This window comes from Strix aluco, chromosome 2 (genome assembly GCF_031877795.1).
Source record: "Strix aluco isolate bStrAlu1 chromosome 2, bStrAlu1.hap1, whole genome shotgun sequence".
NCBI lineage: Eukaryota > Metazoa > Chordata > Aves > Strigiformes > Strigidae > Strix > Strix aluco.
Genome location: NC_133932.1, coordinates 1,619,020 through 1,633,884, shown reverse-complemented (window position 1 = coordinate 1,633,884; position 14,865 = coordinate 1,619,020). Strand labels below are relative to the sequence as shown.

At 41.7% G+C, this 14,865-nt stretch overlaps 1 protein-coding gene across 4 annotated transcripts in view; it reads left to right on the top strand.

The window, feature by feature from the left end:
* F5 (coagulation factor V) overlaps positions 1-14,341 on the top strand; it is a 45,330-nt gene extending 30,989 nt beyond the window's left edge. For all 4 annotated transcript variants that reach the window (XM_074808096.1, XM_074808114.1, XM_074808105.1 and 1 more), the window contains 12 exons: positions 977-1,142; positions 2,344-2,580; positions 3,045-3,252; positions 4,243-4,422; positions 5,416-5,532; positions 5,983-6,054; positions 7,256-7,350; positions 8,701-8,856; positions 9,703-9,847; positions 10,002-10,150; positions 10,927-11,109; positions 12,797-14,341. In XM_074808096.1, coding sequence (XP_074664197.1) covers positions 977-1,142; positions 2,344-2,580; positions 3,045-3,252; positions 4,243-4,422; positions 5,416-5,532; positions 5,983-6,054; positions 7,256-7,350; positions 8,701-8,856; positions 9,703-9,847; positions 10,002-10,150; positions 10,927-11,109; positions 12,797-12,985 — 1,897 coding nt within the window. In that variant the 3' untranslated portion in view covers positions 12,986-14,341. The remainder of the gene's footprint in view (positions 1-976; positions 1,143-2,343; positions 2,581-3,044; positions 3,253-4,242; positions 4,423-5,415; positions 5,533-5,982; positions 6,055-7,255; positions 7,351-8,700; positions 8,857-9,702; positions 9,848-10,001; positions 10,151-10,926; positions 11,110-12,796) is intronic.
* Positions 14,342-14,865: the final 524 nt, after the last annotated feature.

Below are 14,865 nucleotides of genomic sequence, written 5' to 3'. Positions count from 1 at the left end.
AGACAGGCTCTTTGCACACTTGTAAAATAAAGAATCCCAGAATCATCTGGGTTGGAAAAGCCCTTGAAGCTCCTCCAGTCCAACCATGAACCTCACACTGACCGTTCCCAACTCCACCAGATCCCTCAGCGCTGGGTCAACCCGACTCTTCAACCCCTCCAGGGATGGGGACTCCCCCCCTGCCCTGGGCAGCCCATTCCAACGCCCAACAACCCTTCTGAAAGGAAATACTTTCTAATATCCAGTCTAAATCCTTATGCTCAGAGCTCTATGTAGATCTCCCCAGTGAGGTTCACCCTCAGCTGGTGTGAGGTGTGTAGTTCCAGTAAAATTGAGAGCTCATGGCATACACCACCTCAGTGTGGTGAAGAGCTGAAAACCAGCCTTTCTTCCTACTTAGATGACTTTGGTTAAGTTTCTGGTTTTTGCAGAATTGATAATGAGGCAAAGTTTATAGAGAATGATATATGTTTTATCAGAATAATAGCATTTGAGTGTTTCTATTTAAGATCTGAAGAATGGTTTGAATGCCTAAAAGCTTATTTTTTCTTACCAGCTCTGTGTTGCAAAATGCAGGTATAACCAAATGTAAAACGTGTTTCTGTTGGCTTTCCAGAGAAGGTACATCTGTGAGACAGTAGGGTATAGATGGTAGGCTCACTACACTCTGAGCTAAGCTCTGATTCAGTTTATTAAGCCTCATGGTATAAAAGGAAAATAGAGCTCAGGTGGGTTTTCAGAGACTAGTTGGAGTTTTTCGGTGATAGCTGACCAAATCTTTGAAGAGTCTCATATACAACTGTAGAACTAGAATTGCTTAAACATTGCAAGTCATGATTTTCAGAATCATCTGACATTTATTTGTGTGTTTATTCTTTATATTCTAAACTGTTCCTGCTGTATGAGTTCTCAGATTTCATCACAGCTATTATTTGTGATTCACTGTGTGGGTTTCTAATTGGGGATCTCCTTTCAGTACAACGATGAATGACAAAACCTGTAAAGATGGCAGCACATACAAAGTGATTTTCCAAAGCTATACAGACAGTACCTTTACAACTCTTCAGGATGAAGACGAAGATAAAGAACACCTTGGCATCCTGGGGCCAGTTATCCGGGCTGAAGTGGACGATGTTATCCTAGTAGGTCAATGTTTTGAATATGGGTGCAGGATAAGATTCTTATGGTGATCTTACAGTGTGACATTGAATGGGTCTAAAAATACCACAAATTTTTAAATAGATGATGATGGGGAAACAGTTTTCAAAGCCAGAAATCACAGTGTAGACATACAAGCGCAGTGATGTGTTTCTTTGAAACATATGCTTTTTCTCTCCTATCCACAGTAAATCCATTTCTGTTTTTCTTATGTTTCCCAACGTTAAATACTGGCTTATCAGTCTAATGTAAAGCGAGACTTAAGTTTAACATTAAAAAAAAAAAAAAAGTTTTTTAGACCCAGGTTACACTGGGTCTGAAAAATACTACTTTTATGTTTAAAGGGAGCTTATTTTTTTTAAAGAAATTAGTAAATTTGTATTCAAGACAAATATATTTGTCCAAAAAGTGTATTTTTCTCTGAAAACTTTTGCTGTAAATGGGTTGGTTAGTTCTAATACAAACAACAAGGATGGAGAGGAACTGTATCCCTGGTGATACAGTGGTATATTTGCATTAGGAAGCACATAATTGTACAGTTTCCCTTCTCTCATCCAGTCTTCCAACACACAGGCATGGGCTTAGATGGGGAGAGTAGATCTCGCTGCTTTCTGCTTATTTCAGCAGTAGTGCACAACAGGAACACACTGAGCTACATTTTAAAGCATGAGTAAGAGAAGAAAGAGGCTCTTTTAGCTTGGGAGTGTCTTTCTCTAAGGAGAGGGAAATATGTAATCTCCCTATCCTCATGCTTCTCTAGGACAGGTGAGAAGCTCTTATTTCAGAGAGAGTGATACACGCAGACGTCTAGTGTTACTATTTTGTGCCATTCTTTAGTGTGACCGTGCAGGAAAGCACAGGGGGTAGAAACTCCCCATCTTCCTGCTTGCTGTAACAAAGCATATTCAGGTGTGAAGGGCAGCAGTACAAGTCCTAGGAACCTAGACTCAGTGGAAGACAGGGAGTTAGACTCATGGTTTCTACTTTTTAATTAACTTCCCGCATCAAAGCGGGTGACTCTGCATGGAGATATCAAAAGCTATCCCTGCTAGCTTTGCCATGAACATAGCCTGTAATCATTGCACCAATCTTGACCCTCATTTGAGGTCATGGGAATGTATTGTGTGGGGACTTTGGTTTAGGCCTGAATTTGCTGAACAGAATGTATTTCTTTTTTTTTTTAAGGTTCATTTTAAGAATCTGGCGTCCAGACCGTATTCCGTCCATGCTCATGGACTCCTCTATGAGAAGTCCTCTGAGGGAAGCTTTTATGATGATGAATCTACCACTTGGTTTAAGGAAGATGACAAAGTTCAGCCAAATAACAGCTATATCTATGTATGGTATGCAAACAGGCGATCGGGACCTGTGCAGCCAGGAGCAGCTTGTCGGTCCTGGATCTACTACTCTGATTTAAATCTGGTAGGGAAATCAAAATAGAAGTGGTAGTGTTGCTGGGGTTGATCACAGAATCACAGAAACATTGATGTTGGAAGGGATCACTAGAGATCGTGTAGTCCACCCCCTGCAACTCCAGCAGGGTCAGCTAGAGTAGGTTGTCCTGGACCATGTCCAGTTGGGTTTTGGATATCTCCAGATGATGTTGCTGTATGGCTGTGGCTGCAGAACACGTTTAAGATAGCTGTCCTTTCTGTTGGGCCTGATGTTCCCATCTGACATTTAATCTCTTACACTCAGTTAAAAGAGGATATAAGCTGTTGAAGAATTCAAATTCTTTGGTAGACTGAGCAGGGGAAAGTCAAGGCAACAGCAATTCTGGCCTTCGCTTTAAATTTTTAGGGCCTGATGCATTTCTACAGAATGTTATGGGTTTTTTTGACTTATTTTGGGAAATCCACTTTTACATCTGAGTTTCTACCTTCTAGGAGAAAGATATTCACTCTGGTTTGATTGGGCCAATCCTGATCTGTCAAAAAGGTACCTTCAGTAAGTCAAACAGCGAAACATCGACCCGAGACTTTTTCCTGCTTTTTATGGTCTTTGATGAAGAGAAAAGCTGGTACTTTGACAAACGTTCTAGAAGGCCTTGTACTGAGAAGACCCAAGAAATGCAGCAATGCCACAAATTCTATGGTACTTATTTCATTTTGCCAAGTATTTTGTTTATTGGGATACAGGGAAAGGTATTAGGGGAGGTATCTCAGTTTACAGTGCCTATGAACATGCATAAATCCTACACATTAATTATGGGAATGGGTTTTTTTGTTTTCCGTTGTACCCATAATAGTCATAGTTTTATATGTAAAGATTAGCATTGACTGGAAATTTGTTATTAAAATTAAGAAAGGACATATTAGACTGAAACTTTCAACAGAAAACTTCTCTCTCACACTCTCATATATCTACTCCCCATATTTAAAAAAACCCAAAACAACTCTTTTCAGTAAGAAGCTAATACCCTGAAAACTTTTTGCAAGAAATTTAAAAATATTGTAATAATTTGACAAATAAACTAGTTCTGCTGAGGAATCTGAAGCAGCTGTAGGACAGCCCTTCATATACCTCTCTGTGGATACAGCGATTTTAGTCATGTAGAGGTCAGTGGCTGACTGTTCAAAGGTGAGCCTTTTTTCTCTTTGAAATAATGGTCAATAACAAAACTCTTGTTGCTGTCTTTGAATATCTGATGCTTGTGTGCTGTGACCACGTTTGAAAAAGGCATGTTGAAAAGTAGAAGCTGCCTTTTGAAAATGTGGTCTATAAAATCAGTTATTAACCAAAGATGTCAGTTATGCCTGTATGGCTGTGGAAATGTAAGCTCCAGAACACGTTTTGGATAGCTGTCCTTCCGTTTGGACTTCATGTGACATTTAATCTCTTACACCTCCTTCTCCTGGCTGCCACGTGTTGCAAACTGTGCTCAAATCCTCTGGTGAGGTCCCTGGATTTTCTGAATTGATGTACATAGACTATAAAGTGTGTAGCACTTTGAATTGGGAAAAGTGGTGTTTTTCCCAAATACATTACTTCATTAAGTATTTTACTCATTTTGATAACTACATTCTAGCACTCTGAGACCTGTTTTGTGAGCAGTTTTCCTTACTAACAATATATCTTTTTCAGCCATTAATGGGATTACCTACAATTTGCAAGGCTTGAGGATGTATGAAGGTGAACTGGTCCGATGGCATTTGCTGAATATGGGTGGGCCAAAAGACATTCATGTTGTTCATTTTCATGGACAGACCTTCATAGAACAAGGAGAGCCAAAGCATCAGCTTGGTACATACACACTCCTTCCAGGTAAGTAACTATCACAGCAGAGTAACTTCTAAGGGGTGATCGTTGCAGTCTGTTGTCATCATACCAATGTAAAGGTGAACAGAAGTTGGCTTTGGGCACAGTAGCAAAGAGTTTGAGAGCACTAACAGTTCATTTGCCTGTGATGGTCAGAAGGAAAATCTTTGCACCTCACTTAACACTATGGGAGGGGGGAAATAAAGATAACAGTGTTATCCTTTAAACTGGAAATACCAGTAAAGTTACAGACAAAACTCGCTGCCAGCAGTGCGAGTGTGCAGTAACAGCACTTATAAAGCCTGTACTGCCAGCTACAAGTCTTTTAAAAAAAACAAAAACAGAACCAGGAAACAAGGAGATCAAAATAATGGCTTGGAATTGTAATTCCAATTATAAATAAAAAATTGGCTTGGCATGTACCGTGCTTTCTAAAAAGTGTGGCAAACTGCCTAAACCATATCTGCTTCCTGCTCAATCCTTGGCCCTCCTGGGACATGCAGAAAGTGAGGGGAGGGCCCATACATCTGATTCTCCTACATCTACTTTTGGCTTCTTTATATCCACTCTATACATTACTTGAACAACACACTGGGGCAGCACAAGTAAGAACTATAATCAGCACCACAGAATTACCATCCCTACATTATGTAATAAACTTCCTAGCACTGTTCATTACATGAACACTGTACTTAATGGGCTGGTATCTGTTGTTACATACAGGCAGCCAAAGTTTTCTACTTTGCACCAGCAGCAAAGGTTAGGTTTTGATCTGGTCACTTAATTCCAATCTCAGTTTCCAGCTGAAACTTGCTTGCTAAGAAAAACCAAAATAAATATCAAGACAGTGGTAGTTACTGTGCTCTGCAATCTGTAGCAGGTTATTTAATTTTTCTGGATTAAGTCATAGGATGATCTTTGGTTTAACATCCAGCCTTGCTAACATCAACCTTATAATGCTAACGTTTCTGATACATTTCTCTTCCATTTTTTTTCAAGGCTCGTTTAGAACAATTGAAATGAAACCACAGAGACCTGGCTGGTGGCTTTTAGACACTGAAGTGGGGGAATACCAGCAAGCAGGAATGCAGGCATCCTATTTGGTTATAGAGAAAGGTACTGAACTAAGGTGTTTTGTGGCTGGGGGAGTCAAGCTGTAAAGTCATCTCTACCCTTTCAGGATCACTGAAAATGAATTTGGGAGATTGTTCTGCAAAAACCCAAAGCAGATTCTCTGTGCTTTGAAGGAGGGGGTGGAGTGGATACTGTAAACTTACTCTAGAAGAAAAAATATTTAGCCTCTAGCAGGCTAACTTTGAATTATTTAGCATACTATTTTTATTCCTTTAGCATACTAGCTACTGAGGTTTCCTCACAGTCACCAGTGGATCAGTCTGCTGAGAGAAACTGCAGAGATTAACTTGGCCTTCTCTGGGAAGAGAGTGGTGATGTTATAGTATTACTAAGAATTGTTCTAAATGATGATGTCTTGGAAGATTCCACCAGAATATATATTGGAGTAGCCCTCCTTTTTCTTTAACAACAAACTCACTGTGCTCTCTTTAGAGTGCAGGATTCCAATGGGTCTAGCAAGTGGACTTATACTTGATTCGCAAATCAACGCTTCAGATCATATAGGTGAGTTAATACTTGAAAAGGTCCCGGCATGCTCCTGAATATCCCCAGCAAAGTATTGCAGTTGCATATTCTTTTGTCATTTCATGATATGTCGTACAGGATCAGTTCAACAGGGAATCAACTGTCAGGTTAAAAAGCTCTCCAGTGATGCAAGCAGAGATTGTGAGCTGTCCTAAGTAGCCCTCACTGTATCTTAACAGTGTCACAGGTCTACTGCCTGAGTCAGGGAGGCCCCTGTCTGTGGCCTGCTGGATGACCTGGAACAAATCCAGCTTTATCTTGTTGCCCTTTGGGTTCCCTGCTTGAAAATCAACAGCAAGTGTTCAAAAAGCTTTTGAGACTTGCATATGGTATGAGATACGAAAGAACAATGTTCCCCAACACTGGATACTTTTAAGATTCATCTGGACAGAGTGCTGGGCCATCTTGTCTAGACTGTACTTTTGCCAAGAAAGGTTGGACTTGGATGATTCTTGAGGTCCCTTCCAACCTGGGATCCTGTGATTGAAAGTGTATCTGTTATGAAAGATTTGGGAACCTGGCATCCAGAGCAATGACAGAGTATTTAATTTATCAAGTTTACTCCTGGTATAAAAATGGGATCATTTGATAGAGAAACTGACAGAATTTTGCGTGGACAGTGGCAAATCAAGGTATGCACATTGCACACGCACGCAGGAGCACACATCCTTTCCCTCAAAATAACAAATAGATTACTTAATTTGGAGAACTGATTTTTACTTTTTCTTTCTTCATTTCCCACCACACTGTTATGAAGGCTTGAGAGCTGTATTGTCATATATATTTCAGTTGTTAACATGGAAACCTCCTTATGCAGAGGGAAGCTCTCTGCCATGGATGTAGAGCACATTTTGTGTCTGATCCTGCTGGCGGACAAAACTTGTTTAGCAAACTCTAGACCCTGGCTCCAAATTAGTAGACAGTACATTACGTAAAAGGCTATTATTTTTAAAGTCATTCTGCCAGCTATTAAAATTTGCAGGGTAACAGCTGACTTTCAGTTGCTGACCGTGTCCAAATTATCCTAGATTATGGTTTTGGAGTCTATTGGTTGGGTTTTTTTTTCCTCAAGATGGACTGGAAAATAACTGAAGCACTCAACATCAGTAGCTACTTACAGCCTCCAATTTTTTTCAGCACCTCTCTTTAAGTTCTTGCTTTATTCATATTTTCTGTCTAGACTATTGGGAACCTAAGCTAGCCCGATTAAACAATTCTGGATCATACAATGCTTGGAGCACTACAATGAAAGAGAAAGAACGCCCTTGGATCCAGGTATGCTTGGTACAACATGTGCTTGACCATCATTGAGCCTGGGTATGAACATACAATCCTGTGTTGAGATTTTTTTTCAGCAACTTGTTTTAAAAGGTCAAGCTGCTCTTGTTCTTGCTGAGAAGACTGCTGGGGAAAACTGAAAAGATGTAGCAAGCTTGACCATAAACTGTCCACCTCCCCTGGAGTAACCTGGTCTCTACTGCTGTTGAGGCCCATTGACTGGACAGTTACCCTCACAATTTAGACTGTAACTGTTTTGTAGACAAATGGAGTAACTTTCCATTACCTCTTTTTTCCTCTGTCTACCTAACAGTACATATTTATATTTATCTATGTTGGGTGGTCATTTAAAGTGTAATACTCTCAAACATTATGTCAGATAGTTGTGCATGTGGTTTTTTTGGATGCTTCTGTGTCCAGCTTGACACAGCTTAGTGTGGCTTCACAGGGAAATTAAGCTTATAATTATGGCTTCCAGCAGTATATCATGCAGTCACCTCGCTTCTTCCACCTTTTTCTCCCATCCCAATCACTTTTGCACCAGATAGCCAATTTGCGCCCAAATTTAGGGAAGATAGTTGATTTCTTACAAATCTCATTAAAATTGGCAGTTGGGAGGAAAAAAGGACTCAAACTAGTGTTGCAGTGTAAGTTCAACAGGTGAATGTTATGTCTGGCTTGCTAACATTTGACAGGCTGGCAAGTTAGAGGTGAAGTAGGGGGAGAAAGTTGGGGCATCTGGTGTGGAACTGGAAATAACGTTGGGAAGAGAAATAATTTAATAGGGGGTATGGTAGTGAGAAGCTGAGGCTACTGCAGTAAAGCACGGAGGGATGTGGAGGGCATATCCCAAAGAATGAGTTTCACTGCTTATAGGAACATCTTGCTGATTTGATTTTATGTGCTAAGTTTTTTGATCTGATACCAGCAGGAGCGGTGGCTTTTCAGCACTTCAGAATGTCATATCCCTTTTTTTCTCAGCCTGGGTATCCAAAACCAGAGGCAGTGTATGAAAATGTGAGCCTTGGACTTCTCTGTAGTCCTTTTGCCTATCTGTAAAATAAGGCTAGCAGAGTTCTGCCTAGTGTGGAGACACAGATATTTTTGAGGTGTCTTTGTGGTGCTGTCCTGAACACTGTAAAATGGCCTCTGAAATTAAATGCACACACAAATACACAACTGAAATGAGAGAGCATTAATTTGAACTCTGGCATCTGCCTGTATTCCCCTTGAGAGTGTTAGTGTTGTGGGTTTTAAAATGCGCAGCTCAAAGCTATTGCATAGATGCCAAAGAATGAAGCAGATTTCACTGTTACTGGGTTTATAAACACTGTTTGCTGTTCCCAGGTGGACTTTCAAAGACAAGTTCTGTTAACTGGGATACAGACGCAGGGAGCCAAGCAGTTTTTCAAGTCCTTGTACATCCAGAAGTTCTTCATTGTTTACAGCAAAGACAAAAGGAAGTGGAGCACCTTCAAAGGAGACAGCTGTCCAGCACAAAAGGTCTGTACGTGCCATAGGGGTTGCAACAACCTAGGTAGCATCACTGGATGATGCAGTGAGGTGACGGTTTTATGTTAAGAGAGGGTGGAAAAAATTATGGCCTTCAGAGACTTAATAATACAGCTTGAGACCCCAAAGGGGATTTACCAATCTAATCAAATTCAAACCAGAAGACAAACTATAAGGTGAGGAACCTCCTAGGCTGGGGTTTAGATTGGCTCAGTGACTCTGGCTGTGTAGAGTTGGGCTTTCTCACAAGCATCTCTCCCTACTTTTATTTTCTAATCCCATGTCAGCTTCTTGAAGCAAGCAGGAAGGTGAACTAAAAATCAGGCCCTTCCTCATTTGGGACTAGGTCCTCCTTCCTCTCCCTCCCTCCCTGTTGTCACAACAGTTGAATGTTAAACTGTCTGAATTGCCTGTGGCCATACCCTGCAAGAGATTCATTTTATGTCCAGCCACTCCAGCCCTACCAATTACAGCTCCCTGCAGTTTACCCTGAGGTTTCTATGATACAACTCCCAAAGCGAAAACCTGTTGTCTCTTACCTCTCCTTTTGCCTCTCTGCTAATGTCTTCCTACAGACTTACACAGTGCATAGAAATGGTTTGCTTATTTGAACTGAGGCCTGGAGGTGCTTCCAAATGTGCTGAGATGGGCCCATGAATTATTTCAAGTTGCCCTGCAGCATAGGGCGTTCCATCAGCGTGGATGGGGCTAATGGTGTAAAAAAAGACTATTTTTGTAACAGGGCAGGCTTTCAGCATCCAACTAACAATTAGATGTTGTAATTGGATAACGTAATCCAATTACATTAACTATATGTGGATTTTTTTTTCTTAATAGATTTTTGAAGGTAATTCCGATGCCTATGGGATAAAAGAGAACATCATTGATCCCCCTATTATTGCGAGGTACATCAGAGTCTACCCAACCGAGGCCTACAACAGGCCTACTCTTCGCATGGAGCTTCTGGGCTGTGAAGTAGATGGTAAGAATGGGTCATGTGATGATGCTTCCTTTCTGGCAAATTTTTTACTGAATATGTTAAACAAAGTTAGAATTGTGGGTGTTCTCAATTCCAACATTGCTTAGGGTATGGCTACTTGGATGAAGTGGAGATAACATGGTGCTACTCTTAACAGGTTGCTCTTTGCCACTTGGAATGGAAAATGGAGAGATCAAGAATACGCAGATAACAGCTTCATCTGTTAAGACTTCCTGGTTTAACACATGGGACCCTTCACTTGCTCGTCTCAATCAGAAAGGAAAGATGAATGCCTGGCGAGCCAAGGTAACGTGTGAAAAATAGGGATGGCAGCAAGACAGCTGCAGTTAATAAATTTGTGCTGCCAGTGTGCTCATGCACTTTCTTGACGCTGTGTCCAGTGCCAAGTGAGACAGAGTTACTTCACAGCTCTCTAGCCACCCTTTGGGAAGAAGCCCATTTAACTCTTCCAGTAGAAAACTTGTTGAACTTCTGGCAACAGCAAGGAAATCATGTTTTGAGAGATGGATGGTGCAGAGCCATGCAGCACTTTCCTGCACAAATAGCCCTTTTAATTTCAGGAGATGAATGAAACTTGAATATTTAGCTCGAAGGGGTTAAAGAAACCTTTCCTGGGTTAGCTTATAGGCAGTGCAGCTTAATGGATCTGGGGGTGGATGACCTTCAGCAAGGCATGTGAGCTTCTGTGACTTCAAAATGGAGCTGCATTTCTTTACAAAGCACCTTGAGATTTGCTGGAAGCTACTGGTTTTTAATAAGCATTTGGTATTAGTATTATATATTATGTTTTAATACCGGAGATAAATCTGTGCTATTTTTTGTGATATATTGGAAATTAATGTGGAAATCATAAGACATCAAATACACTTCCTGCAGTGAAGAAGTTAATTGTGTGGGCCACCAAGAACACTTGTGACTTTTGCCTCAGCTTTACTCTTCTGCACTTCTTTGGTACAGTTTTGATGCATTTGGATGCAGTTTTAACTATCTTTAAGCAGGATTTTCACTTAAGCAAATACATAGACACGTTTGCTAATAGATGACCTTTTTATCAATTGCAGTCGAACAACAACCAACAGTGGCTGCAAATTGATCTCCTCGGAACTAAGAAGATAACTGCTATTGCTACCCAGGGGGTCAAGTCCGTATCTGCTGAAAACTTTGTGAAAACCTATGTTATCCTATACAGCGACCAAGGCTCAGAGTGGAAATCCTATACAGATGGTTCGAGCTCAGTGGCAAAGGTATCATCATCAGCTCAGGCAATTGTATCATCGCTTGGTTTTACATGCTGAGCACAGTCAAGGCCCAAAGGCAGAATACTGAGACAGAAGTAGTCTCACCTAAAAGGCTAGGCAGCTGGGGTTACTGCAGATAATGTCATCTAAAGTCTATCTGATGTTGATCATAGTAACTAACAGTAATAAAAGGAAGGAACTCCAAATCTGTAGAGAATGCAGTCAACATTGTGATAAGGGGATCGAGTGCACCCTCAGTCAGTTTGCAGACAACACCCAGTTGGGTGGGAGTGTTGATCTGCTCGAGGGTGAGGAGGCTCTGCAGAGAGATCTGGGCAGGCTGGAGCGATGGGCTGAGGCCAACTGGGGGAGTTTCAATAAGGCCAAATGCCGGGTGCTGCCCTTGGGCCACAACAACCCCCAGCAGTGCTACAGGCTTGGGGAGGAGTGGCTGGAGAGCTGCCTGGCAGAGAGGGACCTGGGGGGGGATTGATTGATAACGAGCCAGCAGTGTGCCCAGGTGGCCAAGAAGGCCAATGGTATCCTGGCTTGTATCAGCACTAGCGTGGTCAGCAGGGACAGGGAAGGGATCTTACCCCTGGACTCGGCACTGGTGAGGCCGCCCCTCGATGAGTGGGTTCAGTTTTGGGCCCCTCACTCCAAAAAGGCCATTGAATGACTCGAGCGTGTCCAGAGAAGGGCAACGGAGCTGGTGCAGGGTCTGGAGCACAGGTCTGATGGGGAGCGGCTGAGGGAACTGGGGGGGTTTAGTCTGGAGAAGAGGAGGCTGAGGGGAGACCTCATGGCCCTCTACAACTCCCTGAAAGGAGGGTGCAGAGAGGGGGGATGAGTCTCTTGAGCCAAGGACCCAGCGCCAGGACAAGAGGGAATGGCCTCAAGCTGCGCCAGGGCAGGGTCAGACTGGCTCTTAGGAAGGATTTCTTTGCAGAAGGGGTTGTTGGGCATTGGAATGGGCTGCCCAGGGCAGGGGGGGAGTCCCCATCCCTGGAGGGGTTGAAGAGTCGGGTTGACCCAGTGCTGAGGGATCTGGTGGAGTTGGGAACAGTCAGTGTGAGGTTAATGGTTGGACTGGAGGATCTTCAAGGGCTTTTCCAACCCAGATGATTCTGGGATTCTGTGAAAAGGAGCTGACGCTATTTGTAAAGGAGGAATTTGAATGCATGAAGACACTTAATTTTGAAAGAACAATGGATTTCCCAGGGCCTCTTTTCAGCTTTTTTTTATTTCTGCCTTGATTTTATAGTGAAATTAATGTTAGTGAGCAGTTTTGCTGTAACAGAGCTGGAAAGCCCCAGATACCCACAGAGCAGATGCAGTACTTTATATCGTTGCCTGTATCACCTTACACCAACCTAAACCACAAGGGCTATTAGCAGAGGTAAAATAAGGGAAGTTTGTTTTTTTTAGTCCATCCAAATTAGAATGGCAAATTTTGTGGTGTGGACAGAAACAGGCTGTTTAATTCATTCTGACTCAGATATTGCTGGCCTGAACTAGCTTGGACCCAGCATTTTAGGAAGAGACTGGATGTGGTCTTCTGTAAAATCAGAAATGAGCCAGTCCATCTACCCTGGATGGCTAATGCAACAGCTTGGAACCATTTTAAAAAGAAAAAGCAGAGGTTTATTTAAAGTGTTGCCTTTTAACTAGTTGTATGTTTGTGTATTTGCAGGTTTTCTCAGGTAATGAAAACAGCAATGGGCACGTCAAGCATTTCTTTAACCCACCCATCCTGTCCAGGTTTATCCGCGTTGTTCCAAGAACATGGTATAATGGTATTGCCCTTCGGGTGGAACTCTATGGCTGTGATTTTGGTGGGGGTCAGGCTGTGAAAAGGACTGAAGAGTCTGGGAGTTCTTAACCTTTTGGCAATTGTCATGCAGAACAACATTTAAAAAAGAAAAAACCTTAAAACAATCACACTTAGTTTGCTTCCTCAAAGGACCTTACTGTTTTGCCAGCAAGAATTGAGAGCGATTTCCCTGGCAGGTGTTTCATTCCTATAACTACACATTTTAGAACACAGCTGCTTTTCTCTGGGAAGAAATAGCAATCCCTTCTGATTTGTATTATCATTTCTTCATTCTAGCCAGTAGTCTGTCTTTCTTTTTACTTAATTTTAAGTTCTAAATCCCTAGGGATGGAGACTCTGGCCTTAATCCTGAGCCCTAGTTACCTCCATTTTGTAATGGTTCTGCAGCACAGAGGAGGAATAGAAAGCTACAGCAGGTGGATGTTCTCCATATGTAGGGCTGAGAGGGAAAACCAATGCAGGCTTGGAGCTGTGGTGCTGCATTCCAGCAATGCCTCGGTAAGGAATGATTGTAGGGGTGGCCTCACCTCCACATGTCTTCCATCTACACTGTGACAAAGGTAGAACATCTCTCGGTGTTGAGGCGCGTGCAGCCCCTTCTCAGAGAAGGTTCTTACATACCCAGCAGACCTGAAATGCTGTGGATTTCATGTAATTCATCTTCGGTGCCCTGGCAAGGGGAGGGGGAGGCAGCAACATCTGTCTGTCCCAGAAATGAGAAGGGCAGTGATTTAACTGGGATTATGGCAGGTCATGGAATGGCAACAGTAGAACCAAAGTGAGAATCCGGAACTCCTGACGCTCAGTCCCATGCAGGCTTTTAGACGACGGTGAGGTGAATCTCCCTCAAACAGGAAGGCTTTGAGAACTGTAACCGTTCAGTGAGAACAGCCTGGTGGTGGCAGAGAAGGGTTAGATGAAAGTGGGTAATAAACATCTGCACCTTCTTCACCATTGAGCTCTGACTGTGTTCCCTAACGGAGCTACTCTGGTGCATAGAGCATACATGGATTTTTCCCAGGATGACTTACATCTATTGCAAATGTATATACACTGTCCATGATCTCATTATTCCAGCAGAGTTTTAGCTAAGCTTTCAGTAGTGTTTTTGGCTTCTACCATGTAAATTGTTTAATTGCAGAACTTCCACTTTTCACACTAGGTACCATTCAGCAGGGTGGATTTTTCAAAGCAGTTTCTCTTTGAACCTCATATGGTGTTATCCAAGTTATTTCAGTAGTTTTTCAATTCTTGTACCTTACAGACCATGCATTTCAAAATGAATGTATAGAATGTGAGTGAAAAAAGTATAAAAACTAAACAAATATTTTCTTTTTTTACTATGTCAAAAACTGTTGTCATTTTTCACTGGAAAATAAAGATAATATTGTAGCATGAAAAGCATCAACATTTTGTTTTGTATATTTGCCTTGGCAGTAATATCTCTTTGGCAATATTTAGTGAAATTTTGCATCATGGAAGTAGAATTTTCAGCTCGATGGGAATTTTCAGTGCTAATTAGAATTAATTTCAAATGGTGAAACTATGTGAATAATTGCTTCATTGTAAAAGATCAGTTTCTTAATATTGTGTAGTGGTGCTTAATTTATTTTTGTTGGATAGAGCCATGAAATTGCAATACAAGCCATATTCAGTAAAAAAGGAAGAAATAGGATCTTTAGAGTCAGGTTTTACCCTAGAAAACAGATAATAACGGTTGGACTAGATGATCTTCAAGGTCCTTTCCAACCTAGATGATTCTGTGAAATTCTGTGAAAATAAAACACTTGCTAACTTCAGCAGAACCAGGATTTTGTGTGATAAGTGCTAAACTATATGGTCTTAAAGGTTTTAAGTAATTAGTTCTTTGTGTATATATATGTGATTCTGTGTAAAGTTTGCTGTGCAAACACTGTTCAGTAACAGCT